Source organism: Scyliorhinus torazame, chromosome 3, assembly GCF_047496885.1.
Source record: "Scyliorhinus torazame isolate Kashiwa2021f chromosome 3, sScyTor2.1, whole genome shotgun sequence".
NCBI lineage: Eukaryota > Metazoa > Chordata > Chondrichthyes > Carcharhiniformes > Scyliorhinidae > Scyliorhinus > Scyliorhinus torazame.
Genome location: NC_092709.1, coordinates 42,275,110 through 42,298,961, shown reverse-complemented (window position 1 = coordinate 42,298,961; position 23,852 = coordinate 42,275,110). Strand labels below are relative to the sequence as shown.

The 23,852-nt window shown below is 54.8% G+C and overlaps 1 protein-coding gene across 1 annotated transcript in view; it reads right to left on the bottom strand.

Annotated features, from left to right (window-relative positions):
* Positions 1-762: 762 nt before the first annotated feature.
* Positions 763-23,852, bottom strand: part of slc7a11 (solute carrier family 7 member 11) — a 258,680-nt gene continuing 235,590 nt past the window's right edge. The window contains exons 10-11 of the mRNA XM_072495573.1: positions 13,534-13,683; positions 763-1,022 (exon numbers count right to left, since the gene is read on the bottom strand). Coding sequence (XP_072351674.1) covers positions 837-1,022; positions 13,534-13,683 — 336 coding nt within the window. The 3' untranslated portion in view covers positions 763-836. The remainder of the gene's footprint in view (positions 1,023-13,533; positions 13,684-23,852) is intronic.

Here is a 23,852-nt window from a genome sequence, read left to right as displayed (position 1 = left end):
GGGGGAATGTTGCAGTCTTCCTCCCACACCAGGGAATGTCAAACAAATGCCGTGGGGGGCCCTGTAAAGAGCCCAAAGGTCCGTTCCCAGCGGGAGCTACCGAACATGCGACCTAACTCTGCATAGCCGCACCCGGAAGTCCAAGCTGTCCTTTTGAGATGCGTGCGACCCTACTGTGCATCTCTATCATTTACCATTTATATTTCTAATTTGCGGGCATGTGCAGTTTGTATCATGACATCTGGCTGGGTATCATGTACGAGTCGTAACCAGGCAGAGAAAAATAACCACAATATTAAATAACCACTGTGGTTAGGTACTCAAAATGGAGGTGCTTTCTCTCCAATTAGAAAACAGATTGAGCAGCCGGCCCACCATTGCGGAGGGTGAATGTATCCCTCCACAAGGAGGCAGCTGTGTCCAGGGTAAGTTTTTGGGAAGAATGGGGTCTTCAAAGCCTGCCTGGAGTGCGGACCCCTCAGTCACCCACTGGGAGGTCACCTCCATGTCGCGGAGCTATTCCCCAACAGCCCCGGGGTCCAGAGGCGACTAGGAAATAGTCATAGGAATAAGATCTTAATTGGCCTTTAACTATTGCTAAATGGCTACCTGTCACTTGTGGAGGGGATAGTCCTGCCGCCTCCCATCCCAGCTCTGGTAAAATGGGTCCGGGTAGAGCATGGGACAGAAAAGCAGCACGGTGGCCATTAGCCTGAATTTTGATGCTCGCCTGCCACCATAATTGGCCCCTAAATATCCTGCCCCCTAGCTGACACAGCACAATGGGTGAAAAATCATGCAGAGATTTATATTGTACACTGAAGCAGAGAGATTTATTACTTACTCATCAGTCTTTTGAAGCACTTTGGCTTTTTGTCCCAAACCACAAACAGATAGTAGGCAGGAATACCAGTCAGAGTGATGATAAATCCAATGCCAGTGTTGAAGGGATCGGAGTAGAGTGACAGTGCCACTATGAAGAGACAGGTCAAGGCAAAGAAGGCCGGGATAAACAGAGGCACCTGTAACAACAAAGAAGAATTATTGAAATACAACTCGGCAAAGTTTCACCTTCGCCGTCTGGGTGATGATTTGGTAGCAGATGGTTCACCCATCATCAAAGATTATCATAGAATTTACAGTGCAGAAGGAGGCCATTCGGCCCGTCGAGTCTGCATCGACTCTTGGAAAGAGCACCCTACCCAAGGTCAACACTTCCACCCTATCCCCATAGCCCAGCAACCCCACCCAACACTAAGGGCAATTGTGGACACTAAGGGCAATTTATCATGGCCAATCCACCTAACCTGCACATCTTTGGACTGTGGGAGGAAACCGGAGCACCCGGAGGAAAGCCACGCACACACGGGGAGGATGTGCAGACTCCACACAGACAGTGACCCAAGCCGGAATCGAACCTGGGATCCTGGAGCTGGATTGGATTGGATTGGATTGGATTTGTTTATTGCCACATGTACCGAGGTACAGTGAAAAGTATTTTCCTGCGAGCAGCTCAACAGATCATTAAGTACATGAGAAGAAAAGGGAATAAAAGAAAATACATAATAGGGCAACACAACATATACAATGTAATTACATAAGCACTGGCATCGGATGAAGCATACAGGGTGTAGTGTTAATGAAATCAGTCCATAAGAGTCCATTTAGGAGTCCATTTAGGAGTCTGGTGACAGTGGGGAAGAAGCTGTTTTTGAGTCTGTTCGTGCGTGTTCTCAGACTTCTGTATCTCCTGCCCGATGGAAGAAGTTGGAAGAGTGAGTAAGCCGGGTGGGAGGGATCTTTGATTATACTGCCCGCTTTCCCCAGGCAGCGGGAGGTGTAGATGGAGTCAATGGATGGGAGGCAGGTTCGTGTGATGGACTGGGCGGTGTTCACGACTCTCTGAAGTTTCTTGCGGTCCTGGGCCGAGCAGTTGCCATACCAGGCTGTGATGCAGCCTGATAGGATGCTTTCTATGGTGCATCTGTAAAAGTTGGTAAGAGTCAATGTGGACATGCCGAATTTCCTTAGTTTCCTGAGGAAGTATAGGCGCTGTTGTGCTTTCTTGGTGGTAGCGTCGACGTGGGTGGACCAGGACAGATTTCTGGAGATGTGCACCCCTAGGAATTTGAAACTGCTAACCATCTCCACCTCGGCCCCGTTGATGCTGACAGGGGTGTGTACAGTACTTTGCTTCCTGAAGTCAATTACCAGCTCTTGCTGGCATTGAGGGAGAGATTGTTGTCGCTACACCACTCCACTAGGTTCTCTATATCCCTCCTGTATTCGGACTCATCGTTATTCGAGATCCAGCCCACTATGGTCGTATCGTCAGCAAACTTGTAGATGGAGTTGGAACCAAGTTTTGCCACACAGTCGTGTGTGTACAGGGAGTAGAGTAGGGGGCTAAGTACGCAGCCTTGCGGGGCGCCGGTGTTGAGGACTATTTTGGAGGAGGTGTTGTTGTTCATTCTTACTGATTGTGGTCTGTTGGTCAGAAAATCGAGAATCCAGTTGCAGAGTGCGGAGCCAAGTCCTAGGTTTTGGAGCTTTGATATGAGCTTGGCTGGGATTATGGTGTTGAAGGCGGAGCTGTAGTCAATAAATAGGAGTCTAATGTAGGAGTCCTTGTTTTCGAGATGCTCTAGGGATGAGTGTAGGGCCTGGGAAATGGTGACTGATGTGGACCGGTTGCAGCGGTATGCGAATTGCAGTGGATCAAGGCGTTCTGGGAGTATGGAGATGATGCGCTTCATGATCAACCTCTCGAAGCACTTCATTACGACTGAAGTCAGGGCCACTGGTCGGTAGTCATTGAGGCACGTTGCCTGGTTCTTCTTTGGTACCGGTATGATGGTGGTCTTCTTGAAGCAGGTGGGGACCTCGGAGTGGAGTAGGGACAGGTTAAAGATGTCCGTGAATACCTCTGCCAGCTGGTCCGCGCAGGCGCTGAGTGCACGACCAGGGATCCCGTCTGGGCCCGTCGCCTTCCGAGGGTTCACTTTCAGGAAGGCCAATCTGACTTCGGAAGCTGTGATGGTGGGTATGGGTGAATTATGGGCTGCTGGGGCACTCGCCAGCGGATTGTTGGTTGCCTGCTCGAACCGGGCATAGAATGCATTGAGTTCATCGGGGAGGGTTGCGCTGCTGCCAGTGATACTGTTCGGCTTCGCTTTGTAGCCCGTTATGTTGTTTAGTCCTTGCCACAACTGCCAAGAGTCTGTCTGTGACTCTAGCTTGGTTTGATATTCTCTCTTGGCATCTCGGATGGCTTTGCGGAGGTCATACCTGGATTTCTTGTTTTGGTCAGGGTCGTCTGCCTTGAACGCCTCAGATCTGTCCTTCAGTAGGGAGTCAATCTCGCGATTGAGCCATGGTTTCCGGTTGGGGAACGCACGTACTGCTTTCTTTGGCACGCAGTCGTCCACACATTTGCTGATGAAGTCTGTGACGGTGGTGGTATGCTCATTTAAGTTGGTCGCTGAGTTCTTACATATGGACCAGTCCACTGTCTCTAAGCAGTCACGTAAGAGCTCTTCTGTCTCCTCGGACCAGCACTGCACAAACTTGCACAACAGCTGTGAAGCAATTATGCGATCCACAATGCTACCGTGCTGCCCACATCACAGATGTTAACGGGATGAAAATTGGGTGGGCTTTCCAAAAGGGAGATCAGCTCTGCCATGTGGGTGGCTGAGGATGGAGAGACTTTTAATTCATTCTGCACACAGTCATGAATGAGTCTGGTAAAATGCTTTTAATTGAGGTAGTCTGCTGAAGTGCAAGCTCCAATTAAGAATAAACTTGTTCACACATTTGTAGAATGCTGCAGCAGGGAAAAGGACAATTATGCCCATTAACCCAGCCTTGGTGTTTACAAAGATATTTCCCTATACATGGCACTACAGGTATCACTGTAAGAATTCACTCAGTCGGCAAAGACTTTGGATTGCTAGAAACAAATCAGTAACTCAGCAGTGTGCTTCCTCCGATTGTGTTTTGACCTAACTCAGTCCCATGGGCTGGATTCTCCGTCGCCGAGATCCTCCGCCTTGCCAGCAGCGCACCCACCCCCTGCGGATTTGCCAACGGTGTGGGGTGCCCACAATGGGAAACCCCATTGGATGGAGAATCCCGCTGCCGAAGAGGGTGCGCCGCACCACAAAATGTGTGTGGCAGGACGGAGAATCCCCTCCCAATGTTTAAAAATGGTAAATTCTCATAATAATTTTCAATTTAGTTTTGGGAGAGAGTAAAAGTGAATGTGTAAGGAAGGCATGAATGTAAGCGAGCAAAGCAATGAGAGTGTGAGTGGGACTGAGAGGGAGCGTAAGTGATATAAAAGTGAAACGAGAAAGAGAGTTACAAATCGAAGGGTGTCAACTGATAGAAAAAGTGATAGAAAAAGTAAACCTCGCACCAAAACAGTTCCCAGTGCAAAGGCCTACCCACAAGTTATATTTGGACAGAGTACTCCAACTATGGCCTACTTACTGCCTCGATGTGCAAAACCGAAGTAGAGATCATCAATTAGATAGAGAAGTGAGTGAGCTGGAGATGGAGGTTGGAGCATCCAGGGGTCACTCTGGTCTCACCTCCGTCCCGTGGAGTAGACTGGGGGCCACTGAGCACCCTGAGGGAGGAGGAAGTGATGGGGCCATGCCGGTGCCTCCCGGAACACCTTGGCGCTTCTAAATCCCCCCCCCCCCACCTGACACTGCCGCACCTGATGGGCAGCAGGCAGAACAGGGTGACACCTCGTCACCTGCGACACCTGAAAGACAGCCGGGCCCATCCAGGTCCAGGCCCTCCAGAGAACAGCCACCAAAGGCATCTTGGGCCAGATGGCGATATACGCTGCAGGCCGTCTCCGCATCTGATGTGCTGTCTGGGGTCATACCCAGAAGGAGAGTTAGAGCATGTAAGATGAGAAAGTTTGAGATCAATTAAGTTGGCACGGGTGCAGCACATGGGTTAGAGGTATGGGTCAGGGCACAACAATGTATGTAGTCATGATTAAACACCTTTTCACCATTCCAACCTGCCTCAATCCTTTGTCTGAAGGATGTGAGGGATGGTCTGGGCTGGGTATAGAGGGAGTGCTGGGTGGCGGGTGGGGGAGGATGGCGTTGTGGGTATTGCAGGATGGTACGAGGCAATGTCCCGAGGACACTTGAATGTTCCACCTGAGGTCACCCTCAGAGGTGGCAGGGAATGAGGCCAGAAGTGAGGCTGCCTTGTAGGACAGCTTACCCAGTGAGTGACCCGTCACCGCATACCATCTCCAGAACACCATCAACCCCCCCCCACCTCCACCACAACCCCAAAGAATATATGGGCCCATTAGATGGAAAACTCAACAAACATGCAGGGGTCACCCAGGTGGACAGTGGAATGTGATCCTGAAAACAGGGGCCAGACTTTGTCAAACGATGAGGAACACCAGAGCTCGTTTCACAGCGAGTCGTCATCAACCTCCGTCCCGTGGACAAGACCTGCTGATACTGCCTGCCCAGGGCCAACACTTGCACTCTTGTGCTGATGCTGGTAGGACCCTCTGAGGGGGTGGGGGAGCTGGGGTGGTGGGATGGAGTGAAGCAGAAACTCAAGCGGGAGAATCTAGCTAAGAAGGTCGTGCAGTGCTGGTCCGAGGATACAGAAGAGCTCTTACGTGACTGCTTAGAGACAGTGGACTGGTCCATATTTAAGAACTCAGCGACCAACTTGAATGAGTATGCCGCCACCGTCACAGACTTCATCAGCAAATGTGTGGACGACTGCGTACCAAAGAAAGCAGTACGTACGTTCCCCAACCGGAAACCATGGCTCAATCGTGAGATTGACTCCCTACTGAAGGACAGATCTGAGGCGTTCAAGTCAGACGACCCTGACCTATACAAGAAATCCAGGTACGACCTCTGCAAAGTCATCCGAGGTGCCAAGAGAGAATATCAAACCAAGCTAGAGTCACAGACAGACTCTCGGCGGTTGTGGCAAGGCCGGAACAACATAACGGGCTATAAAGCGAAGCAGAGCAGTATCTCCGGCAGCAGCGCACCTCTCCCCGATGAACTCAATGCATTCTATGCTCGGTTCGAGCAGGTAACCAACAATCCACTGTCGAGTGCCCCAGCAGCCCATAACTCACCCATACCCACCATCACAGCTCCTCCTCGGCCTGTTGGACAGCCGGCACTCGAGCCTCACCGGCAGGTCCCTTTTTTTCTGGGGCAGAGTCCTCTTGTGCAGGCTCCTCCCCGAGCAGGCCCAGCCCCTCTGGCCTCCGTGTGTCTGCGGCCAGGTAGATAGCAGGCATTCCTGTCTGTACTCCGCAGTTCATTCTCTGGCAGGGGGTAAAGAGAAGTCTTGTTAGCAAGATGAGTATTCTCTTACCCATCCAGACCCAACAGACTACATGGTGACCCTGAGTTGCACTTCAGCTCTGCCCTCCACATGCTGCACCCCCCCCTATCCCGCCCCCGATATTTTGCCTTCCACACTGCACCCCTGTCCGCATCAGTGATTGACAGCGGGCCTGTGATGTGGGGAGCCTCTTTTCTCACCACTCGCACCTGCCAACAGGAAGGCTGCCCTAACCAGGCTCTGTGACCCCTGTGCTGTTTCCCCAGTGGGCTCTACTATGGGTGTCCTCATTGGGTGAACTGTGTGTTATCCCGCCAGCAGGGTGGCACCTGGTGGTGAGGTGGAGAAGGTCACCGTGTACCACCAATCACCACCATGCTTGGAGGCTAATGTATGGGCAGGTCCTACAGCTGGGGGTGAGCGAGGGAAGTGTGCTTCTGCTTGGAGCACAGCTGCAGTGTGATATAGGTCCTGTGTGTGACAGCCTGTCCGGGGGCAGGATGGATCGGAGCAGGGTCACAGTGATAGTAGCTGATAGTATTACTGGTGAGGCCTCTGCCCTGAGACCGGCAGTGTGCCAGGGAGGGTGCCAAAGGCCACGGTGCAGGTGCCCTTTGTTTGGGATGAGCTTTGCTATTCCCCTGCTTTCCTGCAGAGGGGCTGTGCTTCTGATGAGTGCACTGAGGAGCGGCAGCACCCATTGATAGGTCAGCTGGGGTCTGAGGGTTTCCAGAGGGGTGGCCTGGATGGGTTCCCAAATGACCAGAGGCTCTGTGAACATTTACAGGACACAGTGAGCAGAGGGAGCAGTCAGCAGAGTGAGCAGCCAGGGGCCTGTAGCTTGTACCAAATGGGTGCGTTTAAAATAAATACTGCAGCAATGGCGGTCTGAGCTAGTCCACCCCGACCCCAAGGAGGGACATAAATCCACGGAGCTGTCACTTCCCGCTACTCCCCCTGGCCCCCCCCCCCCCCCCCCCAGCCACCGCTACAATTTTAAAGTTTTTGAAACTTTGCTTACCTTCTCTCTCCCCCTCAGCAGCAATGGCACCCAGTCCACGTTTGTGACTGCGTGTGACTTCCACCTGAGTGGGGTTGAGTATTGCGGAGGCAGGGAGCATATTGGGTCAAACATGCTAAATTAATGTAAATGCCGGCCCCCCCTCCACTGGCACGGGGCGCAAACCTCATTTTCACCAGCAGGGTGGGCCGGAGTGTGGCTCCCAAATCAGGTTCGTGCATGAACCTCTATTTGGACAGACGCCCAATCGTAGTTCGCATTTCAGGCCTCGCCGGAGGCGGTTCAGAGAAGGTTCATTAGGATGATCTCCAGTATGGAGGGATTGTTTTCTGAGCAAAGGTTAAGCACGTTGGGACTCTACTCATTGGAATTTAAAAGAATGAGAGGTGATCTCATTGAAACATATAAGCTTCTTAAGGGGTAAATGCTGAGAGGGTGTTTCCCTCATGGGAGACTGTAAGACCAGAGGGTGTAGTCTCAGAATAAAGTGGTGCCAATTTAAAACTGAGATGATGAGGAATTTCGGGCGGGATTCCCTGATACTGAGGCTAAGTGTTGACATCGTCGATAACGCCGTCGCGTTTCTCAGCTGCGTCAACGTGGCCTCAGGATCAGCAATTCTGGCCTCTACAGGGGGCCAGCACGACACTGGAGCGCCCCACGCCGCTCCAGCTGCTGATCCCGGCATCAACTGGGTGCCACGGGGTCCGTGCATCCACAGTGGCAGCTCCCTTCTCCGCGCCGGCCGCGACGCAACATGGCACAGGCCTAAAGGATGGGCCCCGATCGAGTGCCAAGCCACAACAGAGGCCCCCTCCCGGGGTCGAGGCCCTGCTGGCTGAGACCAGATTAGAACGGCGCCGGCAGGACTCGGGCATTTTGTTACGGCCGTTCAACCCATCCCGGGCTGAGAATTGGCAGGGGGGCTGCGTAGAACGGCCCCCGATCAGTGCCGTGCCGACCATGCTGGTACCAATGGCGCCGACTTTCCACTCTGTGGAGAATCGCGCTCTGGCGTCGGGGCAGCGTGGCGCAATTCACGCCGGTCTCGGCAATTCTCCAGACCAGTCCCGGGCGGATAGAATCCCATCCTTCTTTTCTCAGTCAGTTGTGTGTCTTTGGAACTCTTTACCACAGAGCTTGGTCAGGATTCTCCACTGGCGGGATTCTCCGTTGCGCCGGCAGCGCACCCATGCCCGGGAATTTCCCTATGGCGTGGGGCTGCCCAAAATGGGAAACCCCATTAGCTGGCTGGCGGGACGGAAAATCCCACTGCTGGCGGGGGTGGGCAGAAAATTGGTGCAGCGGGCAGAGAATCCCGCCCCTAGTGTATACTTGAGGCTTAGCCAGATAGATTCTTGATCAGAACAGGAATCAAGGATTATGGGGAAAGGGCACGAGAGTGTGCGTGAGAAATTTTGGATCAACCACGATGTGATTGAGTGGCAGAGCAGGCTCGAGGTGCCGAACGGTCTACCCCTGCTCCTATTTCGTATGGCCTTAGTAGGACAAAGAGTGAGATCTGGCAAGCATGAATGATAAAGGCTGGGATTCTCCCCTACCCGGCGGGGCGGGGGGTCCCGGCGGGATGGAGTTGCAGGAACTGCTTCGGCGTCCCGCACCTTTAGGGGCCAAGCCCTCACCTTGAGGGGCTAGGCCCGCGCCAGAGTGGTTGGCGCGCCGCCGGCCGGTGGGAAAGGTTTTTGGCGCCACACCAACCAGAGCCAAAGGGACTCCACTGGCCGGCGGAAGTCAGCGGCTGCTGACGTCATCCCCGCGTATGCGCAAGGGTTGGTCACTTCCGCATCGGCCATCGCGGAGGCTATGGCTGAGGCGGAAGGAAAAGATTGCCCACACGGCACAGGCCCGCCCGCGGATCGGTGGGCCCCGATCGCCGGCTAGGCCACCCTGGGAGCACCCCCGGGGCCAGATCGCCCCGTGCCCCTCCCAGGACCCCAGAGCCCGCCCTCGCCGCCAGTCCCGCCGGTAAGGTAGGTGGTTTGACTCACGCCGGCGGGACTGGCATGACAGCAGCAGGACTTCAGCCCATCGCGGGCCGGAGAATCGCTGGGGGCAGGCCCGCCGGCCGGCGCGATTCCCGCCCCTGCCGAATTTTCGGTGCCGGAGAATTTGGCAGCCGGCGGGGGCGGGATTCACGCCGCCCCCTGGCGATTCTCCGACCCGGCGTGGGGGGGTCGGAGAATCCCGCCCAAAAGTGTGAGAGTGTGAGGAAACTGGAGGCGGAAGGGATGTAAACGAGACCGAAGTGTCCCAGGATTCCTGTGCTGGTCTGAGTGAGCATGGATTTTAGGGAAACGTTCAGCCCGCCATCCCTGACCCTATTGGAAATCACGAGGCCCTGATAATTAACACCTTGTGTATTTGTCCACCTCATTTCCACCGCAACAGGAACATCTGCCTCAACTGTTGGCGAAAGGAAGGATTCGCTGCAGCACTTTGCGGCAATGTTCAAGATGCTGCAGTGCTCAATGCAGGAGGTGGCAAATGGATTGAAAAGCTTGTCTTTGCTCCCTTGTTTTTGGCATTTCAAATGACTGCGCTCCATTGCATTGTTTCATCCAGTACAATCATTGATTTAGTTCAATCTCCTATGGCTGTAGCAATGTTGGGAGCCACGGAGTCATATTATCAGCATACTTCCATCTATGCAAGATGGTGGGTAAATATTCAGCAAATCCATTGGCAATGGGCTGGTTTCCAATAGCCCTCAAATGTACAACAACATGTAATGGGGCTGGATAGAGGTGGAATCCTGTTATATCTGGAATCTGTCCCTAATTTCAGCCTGCGAACAGCCTGTTTCCACGACACTGCCCTTGCTCCGAGTGATTTTGAGCCTGAGGCAGACAGCTGTCCTGTGATGGAATGACTTGTCGACATTTTTATTTTTCTCACTTGTTTCCCCTCACAATTTAACACACGATGTGGAGATGCCGGCGTTGGACTGGGGTGAGCACTGCCTGGGACGAATGTTCCCTTCCAGTCGGGGAACACTTCAGCAGTCAAGGGCATTCAGCCTCTGATCTCCGGGTAAGCGTTCTCCAAGGCGGCCTTCAGGACGCGCGACAACGCAGAATCGCCGAGCAGAAGCTTATAGCCAAGTTCCGCACACATGAGTGCGGCCTCAACCGGGACCTGGGATTCATTCGCATTACATTCATCCCCCACCATCTGGCCTGCGAAATCCTACCAACTGTCCTGGCTTGAGACAATTCACATCTCTTTAACCTGGGGTTACCCCATCTCTGGATCTGTAAAGATTTAATCACGGGCTAATGGTAGCATTCCAAGCATTGTCTGGCATCTTTGAATTTGTCTATATATATGTTTCTGGAACATACCTCTTCATTCACCTGAGGAAGGAGCAGCGCTCCGAAAGCTAGTGACATCGAAACAAACCTGATGGACTTTAACCCGGTGTTGTAAGACTTCGTACTGAATTTAACACACAGTCTTAGCTGAGAGTGTACTGGCATTGTAATACCACCCTCCATGCGTTAGGGAGTACAGTAGAAAAAAGTGTCCAGAATGCATGGCAGAGTAAAAGAATGAGTTTGACTGAAGACACTAATAAATGTTATGGGTCAGGAAAGACCAGGGCCTCATGCTAATGTTGCTCTCGTGGTTTATGATGTCATGTGGACCGATCGGCACATTTCTGCCTTGCATTATATTCCTAGCGGTCTGATATTCCAGATTCATAAACAGCGTGAGGTAGCACCAGTTAAATCAACTCGGACATTTATCATTTTAACATAATCTGAATGAAGCCTTTGTCAGATTGCTGCTGAACTCAGAATTGGCGGGCAAGGGTCAAGAATGAAAAATGTAAATCGAGTGACATTTGGATTTAAGAAAAGCATGGATTCCAAGTAATGTAATCAGGCAAATTGGTCCTGTGCTGGGTGTGTGTGTGTGGGGGGATATGTTTTCCTCCGATCACTGCCAGACTTGAGTCTGTGCAAAATGTGTGGCTCCAGATGAATACAGTTTTTGTTCAGTGGATGACAGATTAATCCAATAATGCTGCCACGGAGTCTTACTTAGGGGTCTGTTACGAATGAGGCTGGCATGGTTCATGGATACCAGGTTACAACCACCTTCCGTGATCAGCATTTGTGTGCTCTTTTAAAAAAAACTTTTTCCAAATGTAGTTGTTCTCCATTTAGTTCCTAGCAGTGGGTTGACCATTTTCACCTCTTGCCCTTATAATTCCTTGTTTTAAACAAAGGTAATGTGTAACTAGAGATGATGAATGTTTGCTTTTCCCTTTAAAAAAACAACTCCTGTTGATCTTTTTCATCAGCCTAAATAAATGAAATCAATAATAACTAATTAATCAAACCAACTCTTCTCTGTCGGCAGGCTCGTTCCTGAAAAATCTCAGTGAGTTACACTCATGGCAGGAAAAGCAATCTGCGTAATTTATTGGACTGAGCAAAAAGCTAACGTGCAGATAAAATGAATAAATAAGCATAAATACATAATGCAATGCAATATGTAGTGTTATTATTTTTAATGCTCTATAGTTGAATATGATTTTTAAGATTCTGCCTTTACTGGTGAGAAGTCGTAGGATGATAATGACAGTAATTACCACAGTTTAAGCCATGGCCTAATGCTGTTTGTAAAATTTGCTGTTGTCTGCTCTTTTTAACTGTTAACCCTTTCATTGCCTCACTGAGTGCTGCTGCTGCTGGATTTTTCTTCAATATTTGACGCATACAAGCACAACAATATTTAATGCGTGGCACAAACTGGTTAATTTGTAGATTCTTGACTATTGATACGCAAAAGACAAAATGGCCTTTCAAACTGGATGACAGCTCAATAGCAAGGAGGGAGAAATGTTAATCTTGAAGTACATTTTTACCATTAGAAAAGGGTTTTAAAAAAACATTACATTTGGTTGACAATAAAGGAATTCAAGTAAAAAGCATAAGGTTAAGACAGCAAGGGAGAACGTGCGACAAATAACAGTAAGAACCAGGTCATCAAGAAGTTATTTTATTTGTTATGGAGTAATACAGGCTCCCCAGTTGTGAATAATTTAGTTATTGTGATTTTAGTTTTTATCATTGGATCGGAATACATGAGATAAAAACATACAGACCAGTTTGGTTTAGCAATATGATTTGTTGCTATGGCTACGGTAGTAATCTGCCACTCTTTTTTTTGTTCCAGGTGAACAAGGATGTAGTCATAAATGGGTTTTGTTACTTTTAACCTCCCAAGTCAGCTTCATATATCGGATGCAGTTTGCTAAGTTTAAAAAGGTAAAGTTTATAAATGTGTCCACGTTGAACAAGGCAACCTTTCTACGTACAAAATAGCGAGGCTGCAGAAGTGATGAAAATAACTGGGGCACTGGCCTGAAAAGTGCGGTGTGATATTGGACCCACAGAGACTCTTGGGTTTTGATGAGGTACGTGCATTAACTGTGGCAAGAATTAGATTACAACACGTCACATCCGTGTAATTCGGTTTGGAGAGTGAGGAAAGGCGACCGTATCTCCTGCTGGTGACCATTTGTGGACACTGGGGTATCTAATGATACAAAATTCTTGGATTTTTCCATGAAGATATTCACTTGGGCGAGGTACTGGAAGTTGACCAGGACGAATCCAACCATACTCCAACATTAAATTAACACTTCCATATGAGGAAGGAAAAAAAGGATAAAGCTGGGGGAAAAAAAATAATGGGCGGGATTTTCTGCACCCCCTCCCACCCACAGTGGGGGAGGCAGCCCACCATTGGCTGGCGGCGAGATTGTCCAGTCCCACCATTGTCAATGGGGTTTCCCATCCTTCACAAGATTCCGCTGGCAGGAACGCATGGAAAATCCTGCCCATTGAAACCACACTGAGACTGGGAATGAATTTAAACCCTCAGTGTTATTTGATTGGAATCATGAAAAAAAGGTACAGCAGCGAATGAGTATATTTTCAGCAACAGTGTTCCATTTTGATGTTTGAGGAGAATTAAACAGGAATGCTTCATAGTAATACACATCATCAACGTACTGAGCCAACAAGGGACAAGAAATGCACAGCGTCCCAGTACTCATCTTTCCAAATTGAATTGGCCAGCGCCAGGCTACAGTACAGACCTGCAGTGAACATTACCTTAAATGGACGTGGCATGTCCGGACGCTTGTACCGCAAGTATATCAGACCAAATACTGCCAGTCCAATGAAGAGCCATCGGGCAAAGCTCAAGAAGTTCAATAGACTGTAAATATCGCTCATAAACAGCATGAAGATAGTTAATGGGTACTGCAAAAGATGGAAGTTTAAACAAATGAAAGACTGGAACAGAATCAGCAGGATTTAGCAGGATGAGGTAAGACAAAATATTGTATTAGCGTAATAATAATAGTTTATTGTCACAAGTAGGCTTCAATGAAGTTACTGTGAAAAGCCCCTAGTCACCACATTCCGTCGCCTGTTCGGGGAGGCCGGTACGGGAATTGAACCCACGCTGCTGCCTTGTTCTGCATTACAAGTCAGCTATTTAGCCCACTGTGCTAAACCGGCCACGTGTTAGCTGTCGAGATATTGCTCCAGTCTTAATCTCATTGTCCTTGCACATATTAAAGATCTGAAATGCTCAAGGGTAATAGAACCAACAGAAGATAAGTGAAGTATATCCTTAGTTTGTAGAACGTCAAGTGTCAAGATTTTATTGTGCAGACTGAGACAGGAGTACTCAAAGGTAGAATGAATCCACCAGCATCTACTTGTGAAGCCGCAGATTTAAGGATGATATTCCACCTGTTAATAAGTATCTTCTCCTCTTATCTATCTTGAGTCTTCCATTATTGAAGAGTCAGTTTAAAGAATGCCTGCTCCCAGGGGACGGGGCTACCCAATGTGAATTGTATTCCTATTATGCAACCAGTGGTCATTAGGAACATAGGCCAGAATTTCATGCTCCCCTGCTGGCCGGATTATTTATAAAAAGGGGGGAGGGTGCGTAGTGTTAAACTGAAGGAACAGGACTTTCAGCCCACCCCGACCTTTCAGCAATTTGATGCTGGGCGGGCAAGCCCTCGGCCCATCCTTGTCCCAGTGAAAATGAATGGGATTAGATCTTGGGCAACACAAATAGGTAGCACCCCTATCAGAAGCCCGCTGCTGACCTTGGGCTCCCCCCCCCCCTCCACATGGGCCTTTCCTCCAAAACCTCAAATGCCTACTTTCTAACCCCCCCCCCAGGTATTGCTATCCACTCCCTGGAATTAGACTATAACATGTTGAAGAAATTCCTCTTCTGTCCATTGCAGTGCCTGTTGTATGACATGGCTGGGGGGGGGGGGGGGGGGGGGGGGGGGGGGGGGGGGGAGCGGGGGGGGGGTTATATCAGAGTCAGCAGGGATGTATTCCAGGGACACAGATGATGGGAAGAGAATTCCCGCTTTCCAAAATATTCAACAAATAAGAACATTTGGATGAGGTATAGGCATTCACCCCCTTGATCTTGCTCTGCCATTCACTTAGATCATTATGCAACTCCAAGCAGAGACCAGCAGCTCTTCTGTATTCAGCAGCTCCATTGGGAAGACCGTGGCTGCTGCTGGTACAACACCCACTGAGGCCTTAGACGACCGAGCGGACCAAGCTCAGGGGCGTCATTCTCCGACCCCCCGCCGGGTCGGAGAATGGCCGTTGGCCGCCGTGAATCCCGCCCCCGCCGAAGTCTCCGAAGGGAGAAAAGTCGGCGGGGCGTTAATGGCGCCGCTGCCGCGGAGAATGTCACGGGTCTGCGCAAGGCAGCCGATTTTCGGCCTGCCGATATTCTCCCTTCCGGATGGGCCGAAGTCCCGTCGACGTGATGACCGTTCACGTCGACGTGAATCAAACCTCCTTTTCATCGGCGTGACCCGGTGCTCCAGGCTCACGCCGACCAGCGAGGAGGTGAGTGACGGCCTGGGGGGTTGGCTCTGGGCAGGAAATGGCGTGGCCGCAGACTGATTGCGTGAGGAGAGGTGTGTCTCGGCTTGTGTGTGTGTGTGTGTGCGGCGAGGGGGGGGGGGTGGGGGGGGGAGAGGGGGGGTGGGTGGTTAGAGTAGGCTGGGCTCCAGGGGAGTGCCGGGAGGGGGTCCGTGCTGGGGTGGAGGTTGGGGGGGGGGTCCGTGCCAGGGTGGAGGTTGGGGGTTGGGGAGGGGGTCCGTGCTGGGGTGGAGGTTGGGGATTGGGGAGGGGGTCCGTGCCGGGGTGGAGGTTGGGGGGGGGGGATCCGTGCCGGGGTGGAGGTTGGGGGGGGGGGGTCCGTGCCGGGGTGGAGGTTGGGGGTTGGGGAGGGGGTCCGTGCCGGGGTGGAGGTTGGGGAGGGGGTCCGTGCCGGGGTGGAGGTTGGGGGTTGGGGGGGGGTCCGTGCTGGGGTGGAGGTTGGAGAGGGGGTCCGTGCCGGGGTGGAGGTTGGGGGGGGGGTCCGTGCCGGGGTGGAGGTTGGGGAGGGGGTCCGTGCCGGGGTGGAGGTTGGGGGGGGGGGGTCCGTGCCGGGGTGGAGGTTGGGGGGGGGGGTCCGTGCCGGGGTGGAGGTTGGGGGTTGGGGAGGGGGTCCGTGCCGGGGTGGAGGTTGGGGAGGGGGTCCGGCCGGGGTGGAGGTTGGGGGGGGGGGGGTCCGTGCCGGGGTGGAGGTTGGGGGTTGGGGAGGGGGTCCGTGCCGGGGTGGAGGTTGGGGAGGGGGTCCGTGCCGGGGTGGAGGTTGGGGAGGGGGTCCGTGCCGGGGTGGAGGTTGGGGGGGGGTCCGTGCCGGGGTGGAGGTTGGGGGTTGGGGGGGGGTCCGTGCTGGGGTGGAGGTTGGGGAGGGGGTCCGTGCCGGGGTGGAGGTTGGGGGGGGGGGGTCCGTGCCGGGGTGGGTGATGGGAGGGCAAATGAGTTGGTCCACCTGGCCAGGTGCCAGCCTCCAACAGTTGGACCCATGCGGTCCATGCCACCTGGCTGGGGGGAGGAGGGGATATGGGCAATGATGACATGTCGTCGTTCCCCTCCCCCCCACCAGGCCGTCATATTTTCAGACCATCCAGCGATGTTGGCCGCCGTGGTGGCAGCCGCTCATGTCTATGTTGCCCTGGATGAGGAGGAGGAGGAGGAGGAGGAGGAGCGTGCCAGAGAGGCGGCGCAGGCTGCCGCAGAGGGGCAGGCGGCAGCCGCCCAGGCTGGAGGGACACCTGACCGACAGGACGAGGAGGGGGAGGAGGACGTCGCGGCCCCACGGCAACGGAGGCACCCGAGGGCGCCCCGTGTGTACCGGCCCCGGCAGTCATACCAGGACCTCACGGACCGGGAATGCAGGAGGAGACTCCGGATGAGCCGGGAAACCGTGGCACACATCTGCCACCTGCTGGCACACCTGTCACCGCGTGGCACTGGCGGGGGACACCCTCTCCCCGTGTCCGTCAAGGTTACGGTGGCCCTGAACTTTTATGCAACGGGGTCATTCCAGGCACCGAGTGGGGACCTGTCCGGCATATCGCAGACATCGGTGCATCGGTGCATCCGGGCAGTGACAGATGCCCTTTATGCCATGGCGCACCGCTACATCCGCTTCCCCGTGGACCGGGCCAGCCAAGATGCCCTGGCCGTGGGCTTCTCTGCCGTTGCCGGGTTCCCCATGGTCCAGGGCGCGATCGATGGGATGCACGTCGCCGTGCGGCCACCTGCAGAGAACAGGGCCGTGTTCACTAATAGGAAGGGGACCTATTCAATGAACGTACAGGTGGACTGCGACCACCGCATGATGATCCTGCACGTCTGCGCCCGTCACCCAGGCAGTGTACACGACTCATTCGTGTTGTCGCGGTCATCCATCCCCGGCATGTACGAGGGACGCCATCCCCGGCTGAGGGGCTGGTTGCTGGGCGACAGGGGCTACCCATTGCGATCGTGGCTGATGACGCCTATACGGAGGCCACGCAATGAGGCGGAGAACCGCTACAATGATGCCCATGTAGCGACAAGGGGAGTGATCGAGAGGTGCTTTGGCGTGCTGAAGATGCGTTTCAGGTGCCTGGACCTCTCTGGGGGCGCCCTCCAGTATCGGTCAGATAGGGTCGGCCGCATCATTGTGGTGTGCTGCGTCCTGCACAACATAGCCCAGCAGAGGGGCGATGTGCCGCAGGCAGAGGAGGGCGGAGTGGAGGAGCAGCAGGAAGAGGCCCAGTCCTCCCCAGATGAGGGGGGTGGGGGCAATGGTCAGGGCAGACGGGGTAGACACAGGCGGGTGGCTGTCCACCGTTACCGGCTGGCCCAGCGGGCACGGGACAGACTGATAGACGCCCGCTTCACTGACTAGATGGGCGTGGGAATCGGGTAGTATGGCCACAGACCGCACACCATGACAACAGCCGACCACCCACACCCCCCACCCATCCACCCACCCAGCACCCTCACCCCCCTCCCCAACCCCACACACCCCACCCGCATGCACACCACCCCCCCACCCCCAATTGCCGATCCACCGGCGGCACAACGGGCCGGGCTCACCCAGTTGCGGGTGGACGCGTGTCTATCGCAGGCCATGGAGAATGATGACAACCCGCCTCCGATGAGCTCCTGGCTCTACATCGTTGGACTATGTCTGACCCATGGCCACAGTACCACCATCCACCCGGACCATCCCTGCATGCGGCTGTGACACTGCAGCGCACGGTCCCGTCCTCTGCCCGGGGGATGTTGATGGCGGCCCAGGGGGAAGGGGGCAGACTCACCTGGGGCTGAGGTAAGACCACCCCTCACACACACACTTGCGCTCAACGTACATGACACCCCCGCACACTTTGGACAGAGCACAAAGGCAGCTTCGGTAGGTGTAACATTGACTTTAATAACCAAAGGAGTTCATGCACGTGCCCTAGCCCCTAAAACTCATCTGTGCCCTGCACCCGTGCCAACTTACTCAGTGTCTAATTGTTTGGCCTTACGGGCCCTTTGACTACGTCTACGTGGTTCCCCAGACGGTACAGCAGAACTGGAGGTGGACTCCTGTGATTCCTGCCCTCTGACACTGGATCCCTTTGGCGGCCGTTTCCTGGGGCGTCCTGGCCTAGATGGGCCAGGCTGCAGCCCGGGCGACTGGGATGGCGAGCTGCCAGCCTGTCCTGCCCGTTGCCCACCCGATGCACCTGGGACGGAAGGGGGGGAGTCCGAGGTGTCGCGGTGTACCGGGACCTCCCCTACAGAGGGAGCCGGGACGGACCACACCACCTCCTCCTCCCTCGGGGTGCCCGATGGCCCCCAGGCCTCTACATGGGTGGGGGATGCGAACGGACTGGCCATCCGACGCGCCCCCGACATCTGACGCTGCCAGTCCTGGAGGCCCGTGCTGGTATCGACAGGGGTCTGCAGGTTTGCAGCCATGGAGCCCAGGGGGTTGTCGAACCCTGTCTGCGACAGTGCGACGCCAGCTCGCACATGGCCACTGGCGCCGATGCCCTCAGCGATGGCCTGCTGAGACTGGGCCATGGCCTGCAGAGACTGGGCCATGGCCTGCAGAGACTGGGCTATGGCCTGCTGAGACTGGGCCATGGCCTGCTGAGACTGGGCCATGGCCTGCTGAGACTGGGCTATGGCGTTGAGCGCCTCTGCCATCTGGCGCTGGCACTGGCTCATGGCCTCCTGTGAGAGGGCAGCCATTTCCTGGGCCACAGACGCCGCCTGCACGGAAGGCCCCAGGCCTCGCAAACCGTTCCCCATGTCTGACACCGTCGCACCCATTGCCTCCACCGCGGACGCCACCCGTGCGGTGTCAGCCTGGGTGGCACGCATGACCGGGACCACTCCCAGCTCCTGGACGCAGGTGGACTCCTCCACCTGCGACCGCAGCCGCCGCAAGCCACCCGTCACCCTATTCGCTCGTCTCCGTGTCGGTGGTTGCATCGGATCTATGTGTGGGTGTGGTAACTGCAGGAACCCGGGATCCATCTGGGCGGCAGATGTTCGCTTGGCCTGGGCTGCCCTCCGACCGCCCGGTCCCTCTGCTGCTCCTACCTCCACCTGCTGTACCGGGACGGCTGTGTTGTGCGCACCAGTGAGTGTACCAGACGCCTCATCACTAAAGTGCCCAACCGTGGTGAGTGTTTCTGCGATGGTGGAGGGTGTTGGTGACAGCAGTGGCGTTGTGTCGTACTCTTCGTCCCACTCTGACTCCATGGCACTTTGGGGTGGGGGTTCGTCTCCACCCATCCACTCTGAGTCACTGTCCGGTATTTCGTCTTCCCGGGTAGGGGTGTCCTGGGTAGTGCTGTCCCGGGTAGTGCTGTCCCGGGTAGGGGTGTCCTGGGTAGTGCTTTCCCGGGTAGTGCTGTCCCGGGTAGTGCTGTCCCGGGTAGTGCTGTCCCGGGTAGTGGTGTCCCGGGTAGGGGTGTCCTGGGTAGTGGTGTCCCGGGTAGGGGTGTCCTGGATAGTGGTGTCCTGGGTAGTGGTGTCCTGGCTCGGATGTGACGGGGGCCTGTGGCTGCCCCCTTCATCGCTGGGTGGTCGCTCCCGCACGTGACGGGGGTGTCGTCTCCCTGTTGCTCCAGGTCTCTCCGTCTCCCGTGGTGTGCGAGGGGCATCCTGCGGGCGTCGCATGCTGGAGGGTCCGGGTCTCTCCGTCTCCCGTGGTCTCCGAGGGGCATCCTGCGGGCGTCGCATGCTGGAGGGTGCGGGTCTCTCCGTCTCCTGTGGTCTCCGAGGGGCATCCTGCGGGCGGTCTGCATCTGCGGGGATGGGTGCCTGTACGTTTGGTCCTGCGATACACAATGAAGCATGCATGGTTAGACATCAGGCAGTGATCAGATGATACGGGGGAGGGGGATATAGGGGAGGGGGGATATGGGGACGGGCTGTTGGTGGCTCACTTGCTCGTGGGGCCCCGACCTCTGCATCAGCAACCTCCCGGTCCTCAGGTCCGCCAGCCAGTTCCAGGGCCCTTTCCCCGTGTACGGTCAGTGGCCTCTCATCAGCGGGCCCTCCTCCAGTCCTCACATGCTCCCTATTGTTGTGTGCGCGCTTCTCCTGGGGGGGGTGGGGTGGTGGCAGGGGTAAAAGGCAACAGTGTTAGGCAGGTATATGAATGCACGCCATCGGTTGCGCGTGCATTGCAGAGGTTAAGGTTAGGGCTGGATTCACTTGGGGATATGGGGGATATGGGGGAGGGGGGGATATGGGGGATATGGGGAGGGGGGATATGGGGGAGGGGGGAATATGGGGGAATATGGGGGATATGGGGGAGGGGGGGATATGGGGGAGGGGGGATATGGGGGAGGGGGGATATGGGGGAGGGGGGAATATGGGGGATATGGGGGAGGGGGGATATGGGGGAGGGGGGGATATGGGGGAGGGGGGATATGGGGGAGGGGGGATATGGGGGAGGGGGCATATGAGGGATATGGGGGAGGGGGGATATGGGGGAGGGGGGATATGGGGGAGGGGGGATATGGGGAATATGGGGGAGGGGGGATATGGGGGAGGGGGGGATATGGGGGAGGGGGGATATGGGGGATATGGGGGAGGGGGGATACGGGGGATATGGGGGAGGGGGGATATGGGGGAGGGGGGAATATGGGGGATATGGGGGAGGGGGGATATGGGGGAGGGGGGAATATGGGGGATATGGGGGAGGGGGGATATAGGGGAGGGGGGATATGGGGAGGGGGGAATATGGGGGATATGGGGGAGGGGGGGATATGGGGGAGGGGGGATATGGGGGAGGGGGGATATGGGGGAGGGGGGATATGGGGGAGGGGGGATATGGGGGAGGGGGGATATGGGGGATATGGGGAAGGGGGATATGGGGGAGGGGAGATATGGGGTATATGGGGGAGGGGGGATATGGGGGAGGGGGAATATTGGGGATATGGGGGATATGGGGGAGGGGGGATATGGGGGAGGGGGGATATGGGGGAGGGGGGATATGTGGGAGGGGGGATATGGGGGAGGGGGGATATGGGGAGGGGGGATATTGGGGAGGGGGGATATGGGGAATATGGGGAGGGGGATATGGGGGAGGGGGGATATGGGGATATGGGGGAGGGGGGGTATGGGGGAGGGGGGAATATGGGGGATATGGGGGAGGGGGGATATGGGGGAGGGGGGAATATGGGGGATATGGGGGAGGGGGGATATGGGGGATATGGGGGAGGGGGATATGGGGGATATGGGGGAGGGGGGATATGGGGGAGGGGGGATATGGGGGAGGGGGGATATGTGGGAGGGGGGATATGGGGGAGGGGGGATATGGGGAGGGGGGATATTGGGGAGGGGGGATATGGGGAATATGGGGAGGGGGATATGGGGGAGGGGGGATATGGGGATATGGGGGAGGGGGGGTATGGGGGAGGGGGGAATATGGGGGATATGGGGGAGGGGGGATATGGGGGAGGGGGGAATATGGGGGATATGGGGGAGGGGGGATATGGGGGATATGGGGGAGGGGGATATGGGGGAGGGGGGATATGGGGGAGGGGGAATATGGGGGAGGGGGATATGGGGGATATGGGGGAGGGGGGATATGGGGGAGGGGGGGATATGGGGGATATGGGGGAGGGGGGGATATGGGGGAGGGGGGATATGGGGGAGGGGGGATGTGGGGGAGGGGGGATATGGGGGATATGGGTGAGGGGGGGATATGTGGGAGGGGGGATATGGGGGAGGGGGGGATTTGGGGGAGGGGGGATATGGGGGATATGGGGGAGGCTCACCCTGCCTGCTCTGACGAGGTCGTTCACCTTCTTGTGGCACTGGGTGCCTGTCCGTGGTGTTAGGGCCACAGCGGTGACGGCCTCTGCCACCTCCCTCCACAGACGCCGGCTGTGGCGTGGGGCAACTCTGCGGCCGTGCCCGGGATACAGGGCGTCCCTCCTCTGCTCCACCGCGTCCAGGAGCGCCTCCACATCGCGTGACTCGAACCTCGGGGCTGAGCGACGGCCAGCCATCAAGTCGGGTGTTGCGGTCGGCTGTTCCGGTTGGGTGGGGGGGAGCTGCGCGGCCTTATGAGCCGTCACGCCGTGCAGCGCGTATGACGCTGCACGGCGTGAACCACTGCGCAAGCGCGGATCCCGTTACGTCGCTGCTAGCCCATTTCAGGCCGCAGACTATCGGCCCATTTTTATGACGTGACGCAAGTGGGATTTGCGCCGATCGGCGGACTTTCCGCCGATAATGGAGAATTTCGCCCCAGGTAAGTGATCGCGGGAAGGGGGTCGCAGTGTAGAGCTCACAGCTGGCAGCACCCCCCTCTCTTTCCAATGCTCAGTCACTCGATCATGTACTGAGTGGCTTTGAACAAAGGACCACCACTCTGGGATCCTGTAGGGCTCTTGCTTATCATGGGCCTCACATGGTGAGCCCCTTATTCATCACTGGGTAAATACTAGCAGCGGTGGGATGAGATCCTTAACTGAGCATTAACTTTCCACTTAAGGTACTCAATTGGTTGCCATTCAGCCCCCAACTTAAACAGGGTGGAGGCAGGAAGGCAGTAGGGTCCCCAAAAGCCACTATCTGACCTAACTAAATGTCCCACCTTCACCAAACTCCGATCGAGGGAGGGGGCAAGATTCCACACCAGCTTTCTAATACTCTTTGTGTGTAAAACTGCTTCCTATTTTTTCTCCTGAAATCTATGAGATTTTCACTTTAGTGTCAAATTAGATTTGTGCTGAATTCATACTATTAGATTGAGATTCTTCAATTAATTTCTCACTGCACTTTAGCCTGCTAAGGCAAACTTTCATTCTAGGCTCGTTAGCCAGGTTTCAAACCTAAGTGCCAGAGTTGAAAGATCAGCATTGAATTCAGCCCAGCACATTTTTGTTATATTCTGAGAAAATAGATAAATATATTTTATTGGTTGCAGTATTATATTATTCTGGAATCATATGCAAAGTGTGGGAAATATTGCTCTCCATTTGGTAACTTCAACAGAAAACCAATTCTAATGATGGCACAAACCATCAGAGCAATGGATCTGGTTAGCCACAAGCTTGTGAGTCTGTTGCTGAATCTTATGTTCAGTATAATTGAGCCATTTCTGATTGACTTTAATTATGGAGGGTATATTGCTCTTCTTGTTTCTCTTCCCGCACTTAGTGGTGCACAAGGCAGACTCTCATCTGTTCCCAGAGCTAGTTTTTCCCAGAACAGTTCCCTAGCCTGTTGCCAGAGGCTTAAAGCTTGAGGGCACCAACCCACATCAAGCATGGCTGACCAGGAGTCTTCCCCCACTCTTATCGTCAGTTATTGGTGTGTTGGAAGGATTTGCAGCTTGATACACTCATCCTGTTTGGCCATGTTATGAACACCTTTTCCTTGGTCATCCAAGTCCTGGGGTGGGACTTGAACCCAGAGTTTCTGGCTCGGAGTCAGGGACGCTACCCAGTGCACCATGAGACCTCCTAAGGAAGTTACATCGTACTTTCTATTCTTTCAACAACAAAAAAATGCCCCTTGGTACTTAC